This window comes from Meira miltonrushii (genome assembly GCF_003144205.1).
Source record: "Meira miltonrushii strain MCA 3882 unplaced genomic scaffold FA14scaffold_1, whole genome shotgun sequence".
In the NCBI taxonomy this organism is placed as follows: domain Eukaryota; kingdom Fungi; phylum Basidiomycota; class Exobasidiomycetes; order Exobasidiales; family Brachybasidiaceae; genus Meira; species Meira miltonrushii.
Window position 1 is genome coordinate 1419341 of NW_020289943.1, and position 21533 is coordinate 1440873.

The 21533-nt window shown below is 43.8% G+C and overlaps 7 protein-coding genes across 7 annotated transcripts; 5 read left to right on the top strand and 2 right to left on the bottom strand.

Moving 5' to 3' along the window:
- Nucleotides 1–138: 138 nt before the first annotated feature.
- FA14DRAFT_159271 (FAD/NAD(P)-binding domain-containing protein) lies at nucleotides 139–1930 on the top strand. The gene has a single exon (XM_025498135.1). The coding sequence runs from the start codon at nucleotides 178–180 to the stop codon at nucleotides 1768–1770; it is 1593 nt and encodes a 530-aa protein (XP_025357353.1). The 5' UTR covers nucleotides 139–177; the 3' UTR covers nucleotides 1771–1930.
- A 122-nt stretch (nucleotides 1931–2052) lies between these two features.
- FA14DRAFT_159272 (gamma-glutamyltranspeptidase) lies at nucleotides 2053–4277 on the top strand. The gene has a single exon (XM_025498136.1). It carries the CDS (start codon nucleotides 2378–2380, stop codon nucleotides 4202–4204), a length of 1827 nt encoding a protein of 608 aa, XP_025357354.1. The 5' UTR covers nucleotides 2053–2377; the 3' UTR covers nucleotides 4205–4277.
- A 75-nt stretch (nucleotides 4278–4352) lies between these two features.
- Nucleotides 4353–6364, top strand: FA14DRAFT_9214 (putative actin interacting protein 1). The gene has a single exon (XM_025503069.1). The coding sequence runs from the start codon at nucleotides 4433–4435 to the stop codon at nucleotides 6293–6295; it is 1863 nt and encodes a 620-aa protein (XP_025357355.1). The 5' UTR covers nucleotides 4353–4432; the 3' UTR covers nucleotides 6296–6364.
- A 1120-nt stretch (nucleotides 6365–7484) lies between these two features.
- On the top strand, nucleotides 7485–9964 carry FA14DRAFT_141057 (uncharacterized protein; the record flags this gene model as incomplete). Its single annotated transcript, XM_025497118.1, has 2 exons — nucleotides 7485–9209; nucleotides 9276–9964. The coding sequence occupies exons 1-2, from the start codon at nucleotides 7565–7567 to the stop codon at nucleotides 9962–9964; spliced, it is 2334 nt and encodes a 777-aa protein (XP_025357356.1). The 5' UTR covers nucleotides 7485–7564.
- Nucleotides 9965–9992: 28 nt separating this feature from the next.
- FA14DRAFT_116931 (uncharacterized protein) lies at nucleotides 9993–13036 on the bottom strand (the record flags this gene model as incomplete). The annotated part of the gene is made up of 2 exons (XM_025496201.1): nucleotides 9993–10208; nucleotides 10286–13036. 2 exons carry the CDS (start codon nucleotides 13034–13036, stop codon nucleotides 9993–9995), a joined length of 2967 nt encoding a protein of 988 aa, XP_025357357.1.
- A 1898-nt stretch (nucleotides 13037–14934) lies between these two features.
- Nucleotides 14935–18555, top strand: FA14DRAFT_117850 (uncharacterized protein; the record flags this gene model as incomplete). Its single annotated transcript, XM_025496255.1, has 1 exon — nucleotides 14935–18555. One exon carries the CDS (start codon nucleotides 14935–14937, stop codon nucleotides 18553–18555), a length of 3621 nt encoding a protein of 1206 aa, XP_025357358.1.
- Nucleotides 18556–18727: 172 nt separating this feature from the next.
- Nucleotides 18728–21391, bottom strand: FA14DRAFT_169948 (uncharacterized protein; the record flags this gene model as incomplete). Its single annotated transcript, XM_025500248.1, has 1 exon — nucleotides 18728–21391. The coding sequence occupies exon 1, from the start codon at nucleotides 21131–21133 to the stop codon at nucleotides 18728–18730; it is 2406 nt and encodes an 801-aa protein (XP_025357359.1). The 5' UTR covers nucleotides 21134–21391.
- Nucleotides 21392–21533: the final 142 nt, after the last annotated feature.

Consider the following 21533-nt stretch of genomic DNA (forward strand, 5'->3'; position numbering starts at 1 on the left):
CGGCGTTTAAAAATGTAGAAGGTTAGCTGATCGGAAGGAAGAACGCTTACAAAAAAGGGCTAGAGGCGGGAAGTATAAATATCCGGAATCCTTCTGCGAATCTGCGAAACTGCCATCCCACACCCCTTTTCCACATCACCTCTACCCTTGCCCCTCCCCCAATTCATATCACACACCATGCTCGTCATCATTGTTGGAGGTGGAATCGCAGGTCTTGCAGCCGGCGCATTTCTTCGCGAACGAACAAACTTTACGATCGAGATCTACGAACGAGGAGGACCGATTGATTTAACGGATAATTCGCCCAGAAGGGATGATTATGGTATTGCAGTAGCGCCAAACGGAGTTGCATGTTTGAAACTTTTAGGGATGGATGATCCACTTGAAGATTTAAACGGATGTGAATTAAATCAAATCCTATTTCGTACTTCTGATAATCCGACAGACGTTCCGATTCAAAAGTATAACTTTCGTGCTTTGTTCGGACATCCAAGCGTTTTTTGTAGGAGAACGGCAATGATTCGCTGGCTTGCAAAAAAATGCATAGAAGATCGTCCAGACGGTCGTGAAAAAGTAATGATTCATTATCATTGCAAAACGATCGGCATTGATGCGGCTCGTGGTGAATTTCAATATATCAATGTTAAATCACCAGAAGATCATCCAATCGTTCAACGTTCAGCAGATTTACTCATTTGTGCAGATGGAATCGAAAAGATTGGCCGAAGAGCAGTTCTAACAGCACAAGAAGCGGAAAAGAAAGGTGTCATGGCAGGTATGGTCACCTCTCGAGCAAATCCAAATCAAGCAAAGATTCTCCAGTATTCTTACATGTCTGTCATTTCACCTCAAGACTTACGTGAAAGACCACAAATACGATTCTTGGCTGAAGGACAAAGTGAACGTCAAATTGGACCAAGTACAACTTTGGCCAATTGGTATCACAATGCACCTCAAAAAGGTATGTCTTCAGCAGAGATCTTGAAAGCATTGCAACAGCATAAAAGGATCGTACTCTACCCTATCGATAGACAGGGTTATCATCAAATGTTCGCTTATGGTGCAATGACCGATGAGATTTTGGCAAGATTTGGACGTGGTCCTTTAGTTTGCCGACCAGAAGATGGAAGTTCAGCGCAATCTACTCCAATGACTTCTCCCACAAGTGCAAATACAAGAAATGTGCTTAGAGGTAGTATTTTACATGGTGCACCAACTGAAGAAGCCTATGAAACTTTCCAAGTTTTCCACGAAGAAGCAAGTTCACTTTTAGCTCTACATGAAGAAGAAGGTATCAATATGTGTATGATTCGAGATTCTGATCCGATCGATCATTGGTCTGTGAACGGACGTACAGTGTTGGTGGGAGATGGAGCCCATGCATCCGTTCCACATACCGGACAAGGATCTTCACAAGCATTAGAAGATGCAGAAACTCTTTCTTTCATCCTTGCGAAGTGGCAAACTGAACATTCTGATATGCTTCAAGAGAATGACAAACCTTGTTTCAAAGAAGTTTTTGATAAATATGAACAAGTTCGTATTCCCAAAGCACATAAAGCTCAACTTACAGCAAGAATGTCAAACGGACATGTACCCGGATTGGAAAAGATGGATTTGGACAAGTACAATGCAGAGATCTTATTATGGAAATCAACTGAAAGAACACTTGCTGAGATTGAAAAAGGTCTTTATAACAAGTTTGAAACTCCTTCAAGTGATAAACATATCAAGATTAATAGTCATACAAGTTTAGGTATCATTGCTTAAGCTCATTCTCTTTTCCCCCCACTTTGATCTTTTTCCCGCTTATTTGTTTGGCCGCGGCGTATCTTCCGTATCATCTTCGGCCAAATTGTTACTGTATCTTTTGTTAGCGTAAAAAACCACACTAATCACGCTATAATTTTATTCTCTTTTAATACGCTAATGCTTTATGCGGAAGATACCATGTGGGATGCGTGTGTGTGTACCTGATGATAGCATGAAATGTCGTGCTCATACATGAGTGATGGAGGCTGTCCTGCTATGTAAATGTGTTTGTGATGTATGCTATGTTCCTTGCTCACCATCACGATCCCCATTTTCACCTCCTCAAAACGTTCTTAACCCTCTACCCACTTTCCTGCTTACCCCGCCTCATCATATCATACATACCCGCAATCCTTTTACGTCAATCCTGCACCGCATATATCCTCTGTGATTGCGAAAAACACAGCTGAACAGCACAACGCAATTTAGCAATCAAATCTCGCAAGTATCTCAGTAAAGAGGGAAATCCTTGACCGAATCACCGAAAAGAAGGAGAAAGTTGAAAGGTATATATAATCCTGAGCAAATTGGTAAAAACAAAACACTATTTCCAACATCATACACCATGCAACTTTCTGTCCTTACCTCATTATGTTTAGCCACTTTGGCAGTGGTACAAGCCGTACCTCCTCCTCATGTTGAAGAAAAGAGAAACAATCATTATTTGCCCGCTCTCAATGCAGCATCTCAAGGTCGTAAACCTGAACATCCCGTGATCGGACCAAATGGAGCCGTGGCAACAGAAGTGGATGTATGCAGTAATGTTGGAGCAGACCTCTTACAAAAAGGAGGAAGTGCTGCAGATGCAATTATTGGTGCAGCATTTTGTGTGAATTCGATCGATTCATTCCATAGTGGTATTGCCGGAGGTGGCTTTATCGTCTTACGTGATGAAAAGAAACAACATTCTGGTCAACATGATGGTGTTCGAGTGATTGATATGCGTGAATCAGCTCCTGCAGCAAGTAATGAGACAATGTATTCTGCCAATCCCAACAAGAACGCAAGTACTATTGGAGGACTGGCCGTTGGCGTTCCGGGTGAATTACGTGGTTTTGAAACATTGCACAATAAACACGGTAAATTACCTTGGCATCAAGTCATTCAACCGGCAATTGAGTTGAACAGATATGGTTTCAAAGTTACCAATCAATTGAGCTATGCAATCGAAGAATACAAGGATTCGCTTCTTTGCAATACAACCTACTGGAAAGATGTCTATTGTCCAAATGGAACGGCTGCCAAATTGGGTGACACAATCAAGAATGAACGTTTAGCAACCACTTTTGAAATCATCGCAAAGAAAGGTGTTGATGCATTTTATACCGGTGCAATCGCAAACCGTACAATCGAAACAATTCGTAACGCAGGAGGAATCATGACTATGGATGATTTGAAAGAATACAAAGCTATCGATCGTGAACCGTTCTCGATTGAATTCCCGGATAACAAACGAGTTTATTCAAGCGGTGCCCCTAGTAGTGGCGCTGTCGTTTTGAGCGCTTTGAAAACAATGAGCGAATATGGTCTGAAGGCGTTGGAAAATGATGGTGTCAATTTGACGACACATAGATTGATCGAAGCGACAAAATTCGCATACGGAGAAAGAGCAGATTACGGAGACCCATCGTACGTAAAGAATGTCACGAGATTGGAAAAACATGCTTTGACAGACAAAGATTGTCGCAAGAAAAGAAGTTTGATCTCTGACAATTCTACTCATCCAACATCATATTATGATCCAAAGAATTATACTATTCTCACGGATTCTGGAACAAGTCAATTATCCGCTATTGACGATGATGGATTGTCCGTTACTCTGACCACAACCGTGAACCTATTCTGGGGCGCTCAATTGATGACGCCTGACGGTTTCGTCTTGAATGACGAATTGGACGACTTTTCTTCTCCCGGATCATCCAATGCGTTCGGCTACACACCAACGGAAGCCAATTTCATTCGACCTGGCAAGCGTCCTTTATCATCCATCAGTCCGGTAATCATAGTTGATCTGAACAGTGGAAAGACGACTCATGCATTGGGCTCTGCTGGTGGTTCACGTATCATCACAGCAAATATTATCAACACCTTCAATGCTTTACGTGGAATAGATCTGCAAAAATCAATCGATATGCCTAGATGGCACGATCAACTGTTACCTGCCACCACATCGTTTGAATGGCAAAATACCACTTCACCAACGATTCCCAATTGGAAAGGATTTGATAATTCAACAGTTGCATTTTTGAAATCTGTTGGTCATAACGTTTCTTGGGTCGCTCCTGGCTCAAGTACCGCTCAAGGTGTTTATCGTGCAAAGGAACATCAACAATACCTCTACAAAGGTGCATATGAGAACCGTCAATTATCAGCAGGAGCAGCAGCCATCTGATTATTGCGCAGTAAAATAGGATATGTAGTACATATCTGTCATAATACAATTCTAGAATATTAGAACATTGCACTGAAAGTTTGATTTATGCTGAGCATGAGACTGAATAGCTTCAATAAGTACAACAAATGATGGCTGCCAGCGTGCTGTTACTTTCCACGCGTACCCCATATTCTATCGCGCACTAAGGTGTTGTTCTCACCTCCATCTTCCCAACACCCTCTCAAGATGTCATTCAAAGTAGAGCAAGTGCTACCTTCTAATCCAGTCACCACTCGTGGTAGCTTCACCTCAATCTCTACCGATCCAAAAGGAACGAAATTGGTATATTGTCAATCAAGAACAGTGATCATTCGACCAATCTCATCAACTTCTGATGCTCAAACGATTGTATATGCACAACATTCTCAACCGACAACCGTTGCACGAATTTCACCTTCGGGCTTCTATTGTGCAAGTGCAGATACGGGTGGAAATGTTCGTGTTTGGGATTTAGCAGGAACAGATCAAGTTTTAAAGTTAGAAATTCGTGCTTTAGGAGGTAAAATTACAGATTTGGTTTGGGATGGAGAATCAAAACGAATTGGTATTGTTGGAGAAGGAAAAGATAAATTCGGTCACTTTTTCATGATTGATTCAGGTAGTAGTTGTGGTGAAGTTACTGGACATTCAAAAGTTGCCAATGCAATCGCAATGAAGACATCTAGACCTTTCCGTGCCGTTACTGCAGGCGATGATGGAAATATCGTCTTTTATAATGGAGTTCCATTCAAGTATGCAAAGAGTATTAACACCCACAAAGGATTCGTTCAGTCATTAAGCTATGCGCCAAGCGGATCTCATTTTGTATCGGCTGGTTCAGATGGACAGATCTTTGTCTATGATGGCGCGACAGGTGATTCACCGAAACCTTTGGTTGATGGTGCCGACGACACAGCACACAAAGGTACTATCTTCAGCATTGCATTCAGCGCAGACTCCAAATATGCCGTATCTAGTGGAGCTGACGGCTTGGTAAAGGTGTGGGATATCGAATCTGCCAAGCTACACAAATCCTTCGATCTCAACGGCAAAAACACAATTGTGACCGGAAACAAGGCAGATGATCAACTGGTCGGTGTCACTTTTGCTGAAGGTTCAGCCAAAGTGGCCGTCGTCAGCTTGGCAGGAGAGATCAACGTCATTGATGTGCAAAGCGGCAGTATCGAGAAACTACATGGAGCTACCAAGTCGATCAGCACAGGAGCCTTGGTTAAAGCCGCAGATGGTGGATTGGTAGCAGGATCGTTCGATGGAAGGGTGTTACGCTATGATGAGAAAGGGCAGGCAAGCTTGGTCTCTGGATCCTCATCGTCTGCAGCCGTTGTTGGCCTTGCAAGTTCGAAAGATTCTGTTTGGTCGATCAGCTTAGATGATACCCTTCGCAGGATCACTGGCGGAAAGTTTGACTCGACTTCCCATCCTCTTACCGGACAGCCAAGAGCTGTAGCTAGTGCCTCAAATGCTTCCTCTTCTGCAACTATTGTCGCTACAACAAGTGGTGTTGATATCTTCTTAGGTAGCCCTGCCGTAAAAACACATAGACCTTCAAATGATAGCATCACTTCTGTTGCTGTTTCTGAAGATGGCAAGTATTTCGCTTTGGGAAGAGAAGATTCCAAGGTGGTCCTATGTACTTTGGACGCAAGTGCAGGCCAATTGCGAGATGAGGCAACATTCGAAAGTGGAAGGAGCACAATCTCAGCTTTGGCATTCTCCAAAGGGAACAAATATCTCGCAGCAGGCGAAAGCAACGGAAAGATTAACGTGTACGACCTTGCTGAAAAGAAGATCAAATTCAATCAATGGGTCTTCCATACTGCACGTATCAACGCTTTGGCCTTTTCGCCCGATGGTACACATGCAGTGAGTGCATCCTTGGATACAAATGTATACGTTTGGTCTACCCTCAAACCTATGAAGAGTATTGCGATCAAAAATGCATTTGCTGGAGGTGCAAACGGGGCAACTTGGATAGACGATAATAGAATCGCAAGTGCGGGTGCAGATGGAACTGTAAAGGTATACTCAATCACTCGTCATGCAGCATAGTTGTAATACAATGAAGTTCGATTGACTACGGATATGTGGCCGAGCTGTCAGATTAATGGGAGCCTGATAGGCCAATTGTTATACAAGACTGGCGATGTGAGATTAGTATACAATGTGGTGACGATAGGATCAGAGATCTTAGCTCTTCGAAGCTTGCCCTGCAGGCACAGTTGCCAAGTGGCTGTGGACTTTTTGTGGTGGTGCTTGTGGAACAGGCGGTCGAGCTTGTTCCTGTTCTTGGGGCGGTTGAATTTTACGGATAGACAGTACGCCACTCTTTTCGAAGATGTCTTCTTGACCATCGATGATTCTCTTGATTCGTTTTCGAATTGCAGCCTTTTCCGTATCTTCTCCCGCCACTCGATACGGTTTATGATGGACAAATTTGTTGCGACCAATTTGCACAAAGTAACGATCCTCAAACGTGAATTCATTTCCTTCTTTCAGTGTTGGCTCTTTGCTGAGTAGGGCGTTGAGATTGTGTGAGCTCGATTTGACTTGCTCCTCTTCCGGCTTCTCGTTAGCATCTTTATTCCTGTCGTGATTTGCATCTTTTTCGACTATTTCTTTGCCAACTGCTTCTTTCTCTTGCTTCTCCTCTTCGACTTTTGGTGGATTGAGTTCGATGTTGTAGCATTCAGCCAGTTTGACATTTTTGGCTCCAAATAAGACGGCCTGCATGGGAGAGATGTGTTATGAGTATGTGAATTTGAGCACGACTTCTTCTTCTACATGCTCACCTTTCGATCTGTTTTGTAGTACGTCAGCTGGCCGTTATGCCAACTTGAACCAGATTGCTTGTCCTGATACTCAACTGACAAAAAGACATATAAGTATCAATTCGAATAGAGTGAATCCAGATACGTACTAGCATAGCATTCAACCACCTGAATGCGCTTTCTGAAGTCCACTATTGGTCTAGAGGGAGAGTCTGTGTTCGAAGATGTGGATGTCACCTTTTCAGACTCTGCCATTGTATATCTTGACGATCACGCTGGATGGTGGTGTTTCAGAGTGTTGTTTAAAGTGTTGTTCTTTTTGGGTGGCTTGGTATACACGCCCTGCGCTGCGCTTGCTTATCCGGTAAATTAACATTTGATTGAATGAATGCTCTCTGTAGCAATAGTGCACGGACTAAGTGACCAATCATTTAGGGTGCAGTTCTCCTTTCGCTGTCTTGCCAGGAGCAACCATCTCGACCTCGAACAAAGCCTCTTTGACATTGTTTCATCTTCATTTGTCTCATCTTGACAAACGACAATATGCAATATGGACACAGTTCAAGGTGACAAGTTTGTGATTGATTGTGCAAAATGGATTCGATACAACGAAGCAAAGTTGGGCGATATTGCCGGCCCTTCTGCTTCTTCTATTGGAACTTGGATCAATCCGGTTAATTGGATGCTGGCAGGAGGAACAGCTTCTACTCCAAACCCATCACAAGGAAATGCCGCTAGACCTGGACCCCGTACACGAACCATGTCAACACTAGCATCTTCAACTTCTAAACCTCAAGCTGCACCCCTTCGACCGATGTCATTCAGAGTTACAAGTCATCATCTGTACTACCTTTTGATCCGTTGTGAAGCTCTAGGACTACCGATTGGCTCTTTAGACGTGCGAATACCCAAACGATCACGTCCATCTACCTACTTTGCCTTTATTTCTAATAATGCAGCCGGAGCAACCATCAAAAAACGCGATCGGGAAGAAACGATGAGTGTGTCATCTTTACAAACAACAATGAGCGCTTTTGGCCTTGGAGGATCGGCAAAAGGTAAAGGATCATGGTGGTCAGGAGAAAAGCATGATATCACCGCAGATGTTCGATTTATCTATTCGTCCATGACCAAATTGCCCGCTTTACGAATCGGTCCGCCTCCTTTAAAACTTATTCGAGATTTTGAAGATTGTCCAGGTGAAATGTCTGTGCCTTTGGATGCATTCAAGAATGTACAGATCTTGGAATTTGAGGACGCCGATCCAAGAGCATTCCTAGGTTGGGACCGATTGAGTATGCAGCTACGTAGTCTTTCATTCAAGCGGAGCGGCGTGGAAGATGTTTCGGATATCATCATTGATGCTGTACTGAATGATGGAAAACGAAGGAGGGGCGAGAAGATACCGCAACGGAAACGCAAAGTGCACGCATCAGAAGAAACAGAAGAAAGCGAAGGAATGCAATCATCTACTGATACGAGTAATGGTGTATCAAGTGAAGCCACAGGCGGTGTAGAAGAAGAGACTGAAATTGCAGAACCACTTCCGTCATTGTCTTGGCACTTTCTTCGGCATCTTTCCTTATCCGACAACAGCTTGACCTTCGTGCACCATTCGCCTATCGCATACATTACCAATCTGACCTCGATTGATCTCTCGCACAATCTGCTCAATGCCGTTCCGCCTTCTCTTAGTGCTTTAACAAAATTACGATCATTGAATATAAGCAACAATTTGATCGACTCAGTACTAGGCATACCGGACTCAATTCCCCTGATTGAGGCTCTGAACCTGTCACATAACCGGTTGGAGAGTCTATGTGGCTTAGAAAGACTCACCAATCTTTCGCGTGTCGACTTACGATCCAATGAGGTCTTTGAAGCTGGCGAAATTGGCAGATTGGCTACATTGGAGTATATAACAGAAGTCTTCATCGCTGGAAACCCTCTCTTGGAAGAAGAAGATGATGCCAGAGTCTTAGTCTTTGCGGAATTTGCAAAAGAAGGCAGAATTCTCGAGAATATCAAGTTAGACGGTGAAAGTATTGGTTATTTCGAAAAGCAACGAGTGAAAGAGATTGTACCCAATATGGACCGATTAGCGATGACACGCAACAGCAAGCGTACTCCAAAAGGTACTCCCGGACATCGCAATGAGACACCACTAGCCAGCGAACTTGCCAAGCTTGCCAAAAGTCCAGATACGGAGAGGGATACTAAGAATTCGCATCCCGCTGAGGATGAAGCACAAGCTGTGAAAGGCTCTGTGATCGTCAAAAATGTGCGTCATCGAGGAGGTGCGGGGCATGGAAGGCGATCGACAAACCTTTCTGGACATCCTTCCCACAAACCGGAAGACGGTGGTCAGCCAGCCGAATCCTCGTCACACATTCAAGCACAAACAACGACATCTCGCACAAATGCAGCTCAGAGGCGGAATCGTAGAGTGGTTGAATTGGCAGAAAGCGTACACGAAGGAGAAGAAGGCGATACATCCAAGAGCCGAGACGATCACCCAAAAAGAGAGCAGAGTGAAGCCAGTGATTCGGATTTGATCAAAAAGGCTGCTTTAGCCGGCAACACCGATGTTGCCATGGGATCCGTTACAGAGAATGTTGCCAAACCTGCCACACACGAATCGAATCGTACAGAAAATGAATTGAATTCCTACAAAGGTGGATCTGATGCTAATAAAGCTGGGAACAAGTACAACGTTGCAGATAAGAATGGAAAAACAAATATTACGAAGGAGGGAAATACGAATACCGCTGATGCGGCAGCAGGAGCGAAGGGGAACGACAAAGTATCTGCTACAAAACAAGTACAACCACCATCAAGTGGAAATGAGAGTAATTTGACAAGTCAAGAATTACGTCGAAAGATTGAAGCACTGAAAGGAGAGGTAGGGGATGATTGGATGCGTCTATTGGCAAGAGGTGAAAGCACATAAGGGACTACCACACTTTATTTGTTGTTTGTTACTTTGTTTTGCTAGAATTGACTTTAGCAGCTGCAATAGCTTTTTGTGCTTCAGCTCGATCATTCTTCTCTTCTTCATCTTCACCATCGCTATCGGCAGCAGCTCCACCCTTGCGTCTTGCGCTTGACATGTTGTCGCGAATTTTGCTTTCAGCTTTTTCAACAAATACCCAATTCGGAGAGAGATCTGATCCATCTTCTTCTTGAGCGGCCCACTGTATTATTAAGAATAGAGAAGAACAATTATGTCAATTTTATCAATTTTTAGCGTCTCACAAGCTTCTTTACTCACTTTAAACTTCTTTTGCATAGTCATGGGGAAGTAGTGTCCGATGGGGATCACCTTCAAATCCAGTTCCATACGATCGGAATCGGCCGTCTTGTTTGTCTTTTCGTCTTTCACGCTGACGGATTTCCTTCCCTTTCCAGCCGGTGACGGGGGCTCTTCCTTTTTCACCTTTGTCTTCTTTCCTTTGGAATCAATACCTTCCATCTTTGCCAATTTGGCATCCCACTTTTTCAGCCAAGCGACAGTGATACGTGGATCGATGTAGTTCAGCTTGGAAGTACCCAAAGAAACATCAGAAGTCTTGTTCTTGGTTTCATTTTCTGCCAAAAGTTTCTCTTCTTGAGCAATCTTTGTCAAAATCTTCTTTGCGCAACTAGGAACATTCACAGAACTTGCTTCACTCTTGTTCGCTTTACGTTCGCGTTTCAAAAGATCCAATTCTTCCGTTAACTTTTTCTTTTCTGCATTCACTTCCGCTTGAGTTTTTGGCTTCTTGGAATTGGTTTCTTCAACAGCTTCTTCCTTTTTCACCTTTTTCTTCTTTCCTTCAGCTTTTGCTTGTTCGGCAAGATACTTGCGTTCCAATTCTGCACGATCGAAAGTCATTTGAATTCGATCTTTCTTATTCGTGATCATTCGCTCTTCATGTTCACGAATTTGATCTTTTGTTATATCGATCTCAGCCAAAATTTCTGACCATCGCTTTGCAAAATCATGCTCTTTTGCAGGATATTGAGCTTTGAGATCTTTTGGCTTATAATGCGTCAAAAGTTTTTGACGTTCTTTAAATCTTTCATACTTTACTGCCAACATTCTCTCCTCAAATCTTGCCGCTGCTTTGTCACTTTGGACAGGGTTCACTGTCTTTTGATGGTTACACAAAATTGCGACTAATCGATTTGCTTGATTGTATTGATCACGCAAGATCTGCGGTGTTGGAGTTAAACCAGCAGCTTTGAGATTCTGCTCAGTCTGGTTCAACAAACCTTGGAACGTTGTCGAAGCATTGTAGGTACGGAAAACTTTGGCAGAAAGACCTTTTTGACCACCGTTGCTAGGATCCTGCAAGAACTTATTGACATCTTTTGTGTCGACTTTATCGAAGATTTCATCAGTCTTACTCTTGACTGCCAAATCTCCTTTGACGTTTCTCGTCGATTGAGTGAACATCTTAAAATTCTTGAAAATTCTTTCTGGCACGTTGAGAGTTTCCTTGAACTTCATACTATCCTTACCCAAGAATTCAAGCTTGACTTGATGTCGGTCGTCGTTGAGGGCTTTAACGTGTTCTACCAACAAAGAGCATACACCATAGGTTGCTGCTTCATCATCGCCCTTTTCATTACCAGCACGCAATGAGTAATTGTCAATCAACCAGATCACTGTACCTAACTGTCTTTCTTGACGTTGTTTAGAAACGATCATCTTGTCAATATTCGATCGCAATCTGTCGACAACCTTATCCAATCGACGAGCCTTTTCGAATTTCTCTCGATCAGAGTTACTCTTGAAACCACTGGTAGCGTCCAAGTACATGTACTTGTACTGTCCATTGATATTCTCGATCCAATAGGCTAGCCATGTCGTCGTTCGATCTTCACGTACTTCTTTCCATTTATGTCCTGCAGGCGGTGCGGGTGGAGGATGATTTGGGTCTCCCAAAGTGTGATTGATTGTGATTGCTTCGGGTGGGACACGACGTTTGATTCTTCCCTTTTTTGGATGCTCTCCACGACCCAAGAACAAAGCCGGAGGTTCAACGATCACATTTCCCACTCTTTGCTCGACGCCATCAACAACACATGTCTTCATTTCCGCCTCGGCTTTCTTTTTCTCCTCAAGCAACTTCTTTCGTTGACTGGGCGCCATTAGCTTCTTCTTTGCTGCTTCCTCATCTTTGATTGTTCGGAAGTAGGCGTACATATCCTGGAAGTCGCATTTGCTAAACTCTTTAATCTTCGTACCATCACGCGGAGGGTACTGTTTCAAGACAGATTTGAAATCGTCAAAGAAGTTGCTATTGAAGACCTTGTCCCTTGCATGTTGCGTTTCTAGCTTGATTGCGTAGAAGTAAGCTGCTTCTTCTGCTTCTGGCAAAAGATCAACAGGTCTGCCTTCATACTTCATCTTTATGTTCTTTGGTAATGGGTCGTGTGCAGGAGGGAATCGCGGTCCAGTATGATACAATGTTGTCCATTTAACACCTCCTGTTCCGGTCAATTCGATTTTTCCTGCTTTACCCTTCTTTTTACCTTTGCTGCTCTCCCCATCGTCTTCGTCGTCTTCATCATCATCATCGTCTTCATCGTCCTCCTCTTCCTCCTCATCGTCATCATCGCTGTCAGCTTGTTTAGCGCCATTTTTGGAGCCATTGCTACGCTGACTTTCCCCTAGAGGCACATCTGAATCTTCATCTGATTCTGGTGATTCTCTTTTGATACCTTTCTTTGGTGGTGAGGATGAGCTTTGACCAAGAGGAACGTCTGAATCGCTTGAATCGTCATCTTCCTCTTTTGCTACGATACTTGGACGAGGTTTAGCACTTCTGGCTGCTAAAGGAGCCTCATCTTCCGATGAATCATCTTCATCTTTAATTGCACTTCCGTTTGAGATTGTTGAAGGTCTCGCTTTCTTGGCTAGAGGGATATCTTCTTCATCGCTACTTTCGCTGATTACACGTTTCGCTTTTCCTACACCGTTCCCATTGCCATTCGAATGGTGGGTGAAACTACCCCCTGCCGTGCTGGATGACATGATTTCAGCAGAGGGATTTAGAGATTGTTTTGATATGTTGTGGTGGTTTCTAGCAAACAATCAAATACCCTTATAAGTCTATGTATGCACAATCGGAACACCCTCTTTCTGTTTTTCCTTTGACTTTAGGAGGATGAAATTCCACTCTACGTTCCACTTTTTATACTTTTTTTTTGTTAGAGTGTGTAGATGAGTTAGACTCTTTCAGCGCGTGTTCTTCACGCGTCTCCTTCTCTCTTACATTCATTCAATCGCGCGGATAGCCAGCCCTTTCGACGCGACGTACATGGTGGGTGTTTCTATTCTAAGATCATTTCATTGCCCTCCTCCCATGACGGAAAGGGCTTTCCCAATGGCGCCGTTAAACGGATCATTGTCTCCCGTCTTTGGATGATTGTTCGGGTCTTTTTTGTGATTATTTCTCCGCTATTCTGCTTTTTGCGATTTCAATTTTCACACTTTGATTTTCTTGCAAGATAGCTTTTTGCGCTTTGTCTTCCTTCAAATTCATCTTTTCACCTTCCTTGTCATTCCCCGTAGCCTGTAGAAATATTTCCGTTGTATTGATCATTGCATTGCCTTTATTCCCTCGCGCCTGAGTCCCGCTTAGGCCTAAGATGTGGAGGCTTTAACGCAAAGGGGCAGTGTTTAAAGTGATAATCTCGATTGCTCTGCGCCATGACGCAAGTACCTTCTTTTACATGATCAATAGCAAACACACACTTCTGAACAATAATTATGAGCTTGGGCCTGATTGCCGACTAGGGAAGTCATGATCAGCATCATGCATCCAAACAAAAAGCTTAAACGAGCTGTATAAAGTTTCCATACAGAATCAATCCTAGTCAAACATGAAACCGGCGGCTTGAACGAGAGAAAGAACAGATCGATCTATTGACGACTTTGAAGGAACAGGCTATTATTAGCTCATGCACCATTCGTATGATATTCAACGGCAAACAATCTGTATCTCCCTGTCAAATGCGGATCAAGTTTTCCATTTCTTTGCTTGCGCCCTACAGTTGTTCTCCACTCGTTAGCATTTAAGGCGCGAGAGCAGTATATCCCTAGGCACGATTGTATCTTATATTGGGCGTGAGTGCACACACTAAACATACGTTTACGCAAGCGGGGGGTTGCAGCAGCAGTACTTTAAGAAGGGTTGGGCACCCCGATGGTGAAACTGGTGCTACAAGACTAAAAGACGCCGTACCTAATTCCTTTCTTTGACATTTCTCATCCATCATTACCATCTGTCTGATTATAAGCGTTACATAGATCATTCAAACGTAACAACTTTACACGTCAGACAACTTTTGATCGACCTGTTCCCAATTCAACTGTGTCAGGGGACATTCCGAACAAGAGCCATCCAATACGCCCAGCCTATTTGCACGTTTTGCATTACGATAAACAGCTCGCATAGCTTCTCCTGCAAAAATGGCTGCCGCTCCGCCACTGGGTGACACTGTGGTTCAAAAAGGCGCCCATGGGAATAATGAAAGTGAGTATCGAACCATCAACAAAAGAGAACGTCTTTCTTTTTGGTCGGAGTTTTAGGCAATCTTTGTCTAGATTCACTGGCGTATGCTTCATTGCATTGTGGGCGGCATTTGGCGTTTGCTTAGCAGTGCATTATCAAATGCTGAAATGCATTGTAGTTGAAGTCAAAGTCACAACCACAATCTGCATTGCGAGCATACCTCATCACCACCAATGAAAATACGACAAACATGCCAAAGAAACGTACATCCGTACGATCGAACGAGTTACTGACAAATTCAACCCTTTCTCCTCCTTTCTCCTGTCCAACTTATTTGAACGCTCCTAAATCCTATCCTGGTCCTCTAACCCACCGCGTAATCTCTGCAAATGCTGCCGTCACTCCATCTTACTCAATGATTGGTAATGGTTACTCCGCTCGGTCAAACGTTCGACTTCGATCCGTTTCCACAACTGCTCTTCCTTTAACCGATAAACATTCTTCGCGTAATTGGTCATCAATAGTGAACGAAGCGTTGGATTCATTTCGTCTTTTGGAAGCGCTAAGGAATGGAGATGAGAAATCACTCAAGACCTACTTCTCTTCTTCACATCCCACATCTGGACATGTCAAAGAGCTCAACAGCCCACTCCATTTGGCAGTCCGCTGTGCTGAGTTCAACACGATCAAGTTCGTACTACAACAGAAACCTGAAGATCTCAACGCAGTAGAAGAACAAAATGGGAACACTGCTCTACATCTAGCTGCCAGTACTGGTCGTTTAGATGTCATCGACTTGTTCCTATCACGCCCACAAATCAACGATACAATCCGCAATCGCGATGGACAAGATCCGATGGAAGCAGCCCAAACGATAGAAGCTGCCAAATTGTTCCAAATCTCTCGTGCTGAGCTCAACTTTAAATACCAAGATGTATATGAACGTTGGGAAAACCAAGCACATGGCTCCGATGAAGAACTCAAAAAGTTCTTGCAATTGCCAAGGATCGGTGTTGTGGACTTGAATACGAAATCAAGAGTGTCGGGTAGCACACTTTTGCATGATGCCGTTCGAAGGAAAGATACCCAATTGATCGAATTGGCAGTGCGAAAAGGTGCTGATGTTTTCGTGAGAAACAAGCGTGGTAAGCGTGTTTTGGAAACGACAAAGGATGAAAAGATTAAAGCATTGTTACAACAATTGTCAAATGCTGACGCAGCAATGGCTGCAAATGCAAACCAACCTGGCCTTCCACCTACTTTCCGTGGATACCTAGGCAAATGGACAAATTATGCTCGTGGATACAAGAACAGATGGTTCGTGTTGGAAAATGGTATCTTGTCTTACTATCACACTCAAGAAGAAGAGGGCAAACAATCCAGAGGATCGCTCAATTTGCGTTTTGCAAAGATCCGGGCTGATCCATCCGACAAATTACGCTTGGAAGTAGTCGCTGACCATCCCAGTAATTCAAATCGATCAGGAAACCGTTTGTACTTACGTGGTAGTCACCCAGTAGAGAGAGCTCGTTGGGTACAGGTCTTGCAACACACTGTTGAGTACTTTGATTTGGACAGGAACAACAGTCGCGCCGAGAGTGTCAAGAGCTTTAGCAAGGATGGTACAGTTTCTAGTGCAAACGTTCCTGCTGGAACACCACACCATCCCCCTTCTAGAAGCACAACGCCTTTCCGCAATATTCCTTCTCCCGGTCCAGGCGGCTTGTCTGGTATTACGACCAATATCTTGAGTCGAACCGGCAGTACAGCTACAAAGCATCATCATACTCCATCAACTCAGATTTCCCAATTGAAATCGCCCGATACGATGGCTGGCGCCGAATTCCCGGCAAAGACGCCAAGTATCATGACTCGCGGAAGTAGAACACCAAGCGAAGACTTTGCTGAATTGGATGGAGCAGGCTCAGATACCGCAACCCAATCACAAGGTGTACCGTTCCAAAACGAATTGCCAATCGTGTCCAATTCGATCAAGACCCAACTAGAATTAGGTCAACAAATGGTTCAATCTGTTAACGTTTCTCAAACTCAACAACCAGAAGCACGATCTGCGGTTTTGGAAGCCATGCAAACGTGTCAAACATTGTTCACCAACTACACCACAATGGTTGCAGAACGTGAAGCTTACATTTTACGTAGATATGAACAGGAGATCCAAGCAAAGAGATTATGGGAGGAGAACATCAGGACGTTGGCAATGCAGTACGCCGAGATGGAAACGCAACTGCAAGAAGCTGCCGAGGAAAACGCAAGAAGACGCAAAGCATTACGTGAAGTTCGAGATAATTATTCGAACGTAAACAGCCCCGCTCTATCGCCCGTGCCACCCAATATGGCCACTCCAACGAGAAGCAGTATGGCTAACGCTCGATCAACAATTGAAGCGAACAAGCTACCGCCAGCTGCCATTCGTCCTTCTGCCCAACGGGGTGCGATCAACTTTGACGATGCCAATGCCGGTCTTGGCTCTAATCTCTCTCGCAGCTCCGTAAATGTCGGAGCTGAACCAGAAGACCTTGACGATGATAAAGATGACGAATTCTTTGATGCGATCGAATCTGGAAACTTGCCTAATCTCAAGGTTGAGGAAGGAGTCGTTGAGACTGATACGTCAGCCAAGCCTGCCGGATCACCAACGACATCTGTTCGTGAGACAAGGGTGAACAGTCTATGGCCAGGTGTTGAGCCTTATCTTCGCTTGCGTAAGAAGATGCCGATCGGCAAGGATGATCGACCTTCATTGTCTCTTTGGTCAGTTTTGAAGAACAATATCGGAAAAGATCTCACAAAGATTTCATTCCCCGTCAGTTTCAATGAGCCTACGAGTATGTTGCAAAGAATGGCAGAAGATATGACGTATGCATCTTTGTTGGATACAGCCGTTCGTCAAAAGGAATCCTCGTTGCGAATGGCATTCGTGGCAGCATTTGCATGCAGTAACTACGTCACCACCTTGGGTCGTGTTGCAAAACCATTCAATCCGATGCTGGGTGAAACTTTTGAATATATCAATCTGGACGATAAATGCAAGTACAGATATCAAAGTGAACAAGTTTCCCACCATCCTCCAATTTCTGCTTGTATTGCCGAATCGTTGGAAGAAGATGGTGTGCATGTTCGACCGGCTTGGGAATACTCTGGATGCGTCCAAGCTCAGAGTAAATTCTTGGGAAGAAGTTTCGAGATTCGTCCGACTGGTATTGCCCATGTGAAATTGCGCGTGGATGGAGTTGAAGAACATTATACGTTCAAGAAAGTTACAACGAGTGTTAGTGGATTTGTTACAGGAAACACTACAATCGATCATTACGGTGATATGAACATCAAATGTCATACCACCGGAGATGAATGTACGATGACCTTCAAGCCTCGTGGATGGCGATCAAGTGCTATGCATGAGCTGAAGGGATCGGTGACAAACTCAAACGGTAACCAAACATGGGAGATTGCCGGTAGATGGTCTTCACAAATCGTTGCAAGGAGAGCAAGTGGCAGTACTGGAGCCACAACGATGGACCCTGACGGAAATGTGGATTCGCTGAGTACCGATCCTGCTGCACTTGCTGGAGCAGAAATTCCAGAAATGGTACTCTTATGGAAATACACTCCACAACCTCCAGGTCCGTTCAACTTGACGCCTTATGCGATCAAATTGAACGATACACCTGAAGGCTTGCATGATTTCTTGCCGCCAACAGATTGCCGTATGCGACCTGATTTACGATTATTCGAACGTGGTCAATACGACGAAGCTGATGTGATGAAACGTAATTTGGAAGAATTTCAACGGGCAACCCGTAAGAAACGTGAACAAGGAGAATTGCCTGCTCATCAACCCAAATTCTTTTCGCGCAAGACTGATCCTCTCACGCAAGGTGATTATTGGGAACCATCTAGACTTGGCGCTGATAAGGTGAAAGATCAAGAAGATGTCAATATTCCTGAATATTGGGTTAGAAGAAGACACGGTCAATGGGAAGATATGGAAAGAATCTTTGGCGAATATACAGCTTGATCGCGATGGTTGACCGTGGACGCTGGCTCGCAATTTTCTCACTCTTAAATTCTGTATACCTGCCTTTTCATTTTTTTTTTGATTGTGCACACTTTTGGTTTTGTTTTCGTTTTCACACTCTTTCTATAATATTTTTTTGAGATGCAATAAGATTCATAAAGCTAAACAATCGCTACTTTGAAGGCTTATGAGGAGGTGGGCTAGTTGGAGGAGAAGTTGCCCCAGCATAAGGCGTACCTTGTGCTTCATGCTGTTGTTGCCATGCACGAGCTTGTTGTTGAGCGAATTGGATTCGAGAGATTGCATTGATCAGAGAAGGCGTGGCTGGAATGGTTGGATTTGATGGTGGACTTGCATTACCGTCATGATAAACACCAACAGGCTTATGAACTTTTGCATCTGAACCTTTTGTTGATGATGATGAACCACTTGCAGCCGTTGTACCTGTAAGTCGACTATCAACTTGACCGGAAGTAACACTTGTACCACTGTTTGTGCTCGTAGTAGTCAACATTGGGGGTCTTGGTAACGCATATCCACCGTAATTCACAGTTGCGGAGTTTGAATCTTTGTCAAGGGTGGGAACCAAACCAGAGAAAGCAACATGTTTGTTCGCACGTCTTTCATCATCTGATCCTTCCACATCTGTCTTTTCATCATCTTCATCATCATTGTGCAAACGCTCTTTCTCATCGTCATCATCACTGGTATCGCTGTTGAAGTCATCTTCGTTTTCATCCCGTTTGCTTAAACGTTCAAATCTTGCCGGTCCACCGCTTCTTGTTGTTTTTGCGGATCGTTTTCGTCTGATACGTTCTCCTACAGAAGTGATTGCACCTCCAGTAAGGCTTTCATGCAATGTGCCATCGCCACTCAAGCCACCATAATGAGCAGGCTTTGAACGGTCGCTATCAAAGAAGTCTGCCATCCTTTGCCAAGCATTCGGAGCGGGTTCAAACATTCCCGCACGGGGAGAAACGGCGCCGATTTGAGCTTTACTGTTGTTGTACTTTGGATCATCATACAATGTCGCACTTGATTCGCCAGGCATCCTACCCGATTCCATATGTTGTGTATATGTGCCCAGATATTGATTCCATTCCGATTCAGGATCATGACCGCAATGACGATGGAAGAACAATTCAAATAGGAATCCAACAACGCTACCCAAAATTGCTCCGGCAATGTATCCTTTGAACGTGCTTGTATGCCATGCATTTTCCAAAACAGATTGAGCGTTTTCATCTTTATGCATGCACAATACTGTCCATAAATCCAACCAATTCGAAGAAGCTTCAACAGAAGGTGCTACCAATGCAACCCCGTTCAAGAAAGTTACCATTCCGATCAAAGATGTACAAGCGTTTAAGATCATCATTTGAATAACTTTTGCTTTAGGTTGAATGAGCGGAATGGTGAATGAAAGTGTGAATATGGCCAATAAGATCATACGGATGAGCATTGTTTTGATTCCAAAGACGGCCGTGAGAACGATTGTGAACGTTGTTCCTCCTAAAACACCCGTCATTGCTCGTGCAAGGAAGGCGAAATGTCCTGCCAACATAGCACCGAGCAGACCAGGTGCAAGCCAAACAGCAAAATAAGCACCTGCAGAAAGTGATTTTTTACCATCATCAACGCAAATTGCATTATTGATCACTGCAGCCAGATAAGAAAAGAATAAAAATCCTACCAAAATTCCACCAATTCCTCCGCCTACCAAAGCACGCTTCTTTTGTGCTTTCCTTCTCTTGGCAGCGGCAGAAGCAGATGAGTCGATTGTACTTCTTTGTGGTTCATTGTTGAGTGAAAAAATTCTTGATAATTTTCCACCAATGCCTTTTGGTCGTGCGGTAGAATGATTTCCTCTTGAAAGACCAACTTTGTGAAGCCAGAAAAATGATGCATAACCGAAAAAGAGAAGTGTTAAACCGGTCGTGATCCAAACGATGGTGTAAAGGATACGAGCCCAATTCATACTTTTGAGCAAGGCTGCCCATGAAAATGTACTTGGGTCCAAAGCAGACATTGTGATAGGTATGGTTGCGCTCATAGGAGCGATATTGGATGCAAAAGAAGTGATGGAGGTTTTATTTGAACCAGAATTGACGGCGCCGTTTTGAAGAGAATTTCCTTCAACTGCTTTTATGTATGAGTCTGGTAAACCTTGCCCCTGATGTTCGGTACCGTAACTTTGAAAAGCTTTTGCTAATTGTTCAGAATTTTTACCATGAAACGTTTGATCTTCTGCATTAAGGTGATTCCATTCTTCATCTAATGAATGCATCTTTGTTGAATGTGATGATAATGCTTGAACGATTTCATACGAATGATGGTTTTCATAATGATCATCTGAGCCTGCAGCTAATAGTTTTGGAAATGATTGTACGTTTGCCAAAAGTGCCGTATTGTCATTTGCCGTAGCTGCTGTATTACCTTGTCTTCGTTTGATCGTTGAAGGGTCGTATAGGAGTATGGAAGATGGATCAAGTTTTAAAGGGGCTATTCTCTCGAAAATGTCTGCCAAATGCGCAGATACTCGTTTTTGCTCATCCGTAGTATCTGCTGAGTTTTTCATCGTTCCGAATGGTAGGGGGGCCAAGTTGTGTTTGGTGGTTGTATGTGTGAATAGGTGTGGTTCTCCTGGTCGTAAGGTATCGTATGTCGTAAAAGTGGTCGTCAAAGAGGGGGATAGGTCATAGTTCTGGTATTGTGCTCGTTATCGTTATGGAGCAAGAAGCAGTATCTGAGCCGGAGAGTTCTTCATAAAAAGGAGTCAACTTTTTTGTCTATTTTCTCATCCGATTTCAAAACACGGGCTTCTCTTGTTTGTCTGAAACAACTCCCCCTCTTTTGTCCTACAAGCCAAACACATGCAGATGTCTACAGTGCATCATCACAATTCTCCGTTCGACTTCAATAACATTTTTTCACTTGAGCAGCATGGTAGGAAAAGACAACGCATTTACGCACACGAA

Excerpts from the sequence above, each read along its gene's own strand:
- FA14DRAFT_159272 (XM_025498136.1), top strand. The coding sequence starts at position 2,378 with ATGCAACTTTCTGTCCTTACCTCATTATGTTTAGCCACTTTGGCAGTG.
- FA14DRAFT_9214 (XM_025503069.1), top strand. The coding sequence starts at position 4,433 with ATGTCATTCAAAGTAGAGCAAGTGCTACCTTCTAATCCAGTCACCACT.
- FA14DRAFT_159271 (XM_025498135.1), top strand. The coding sequence starts at position 178 with ATGCTCGTCATCATTGTTGGAGGTGGAATCGCAGGTCTTGCAGCCGGC.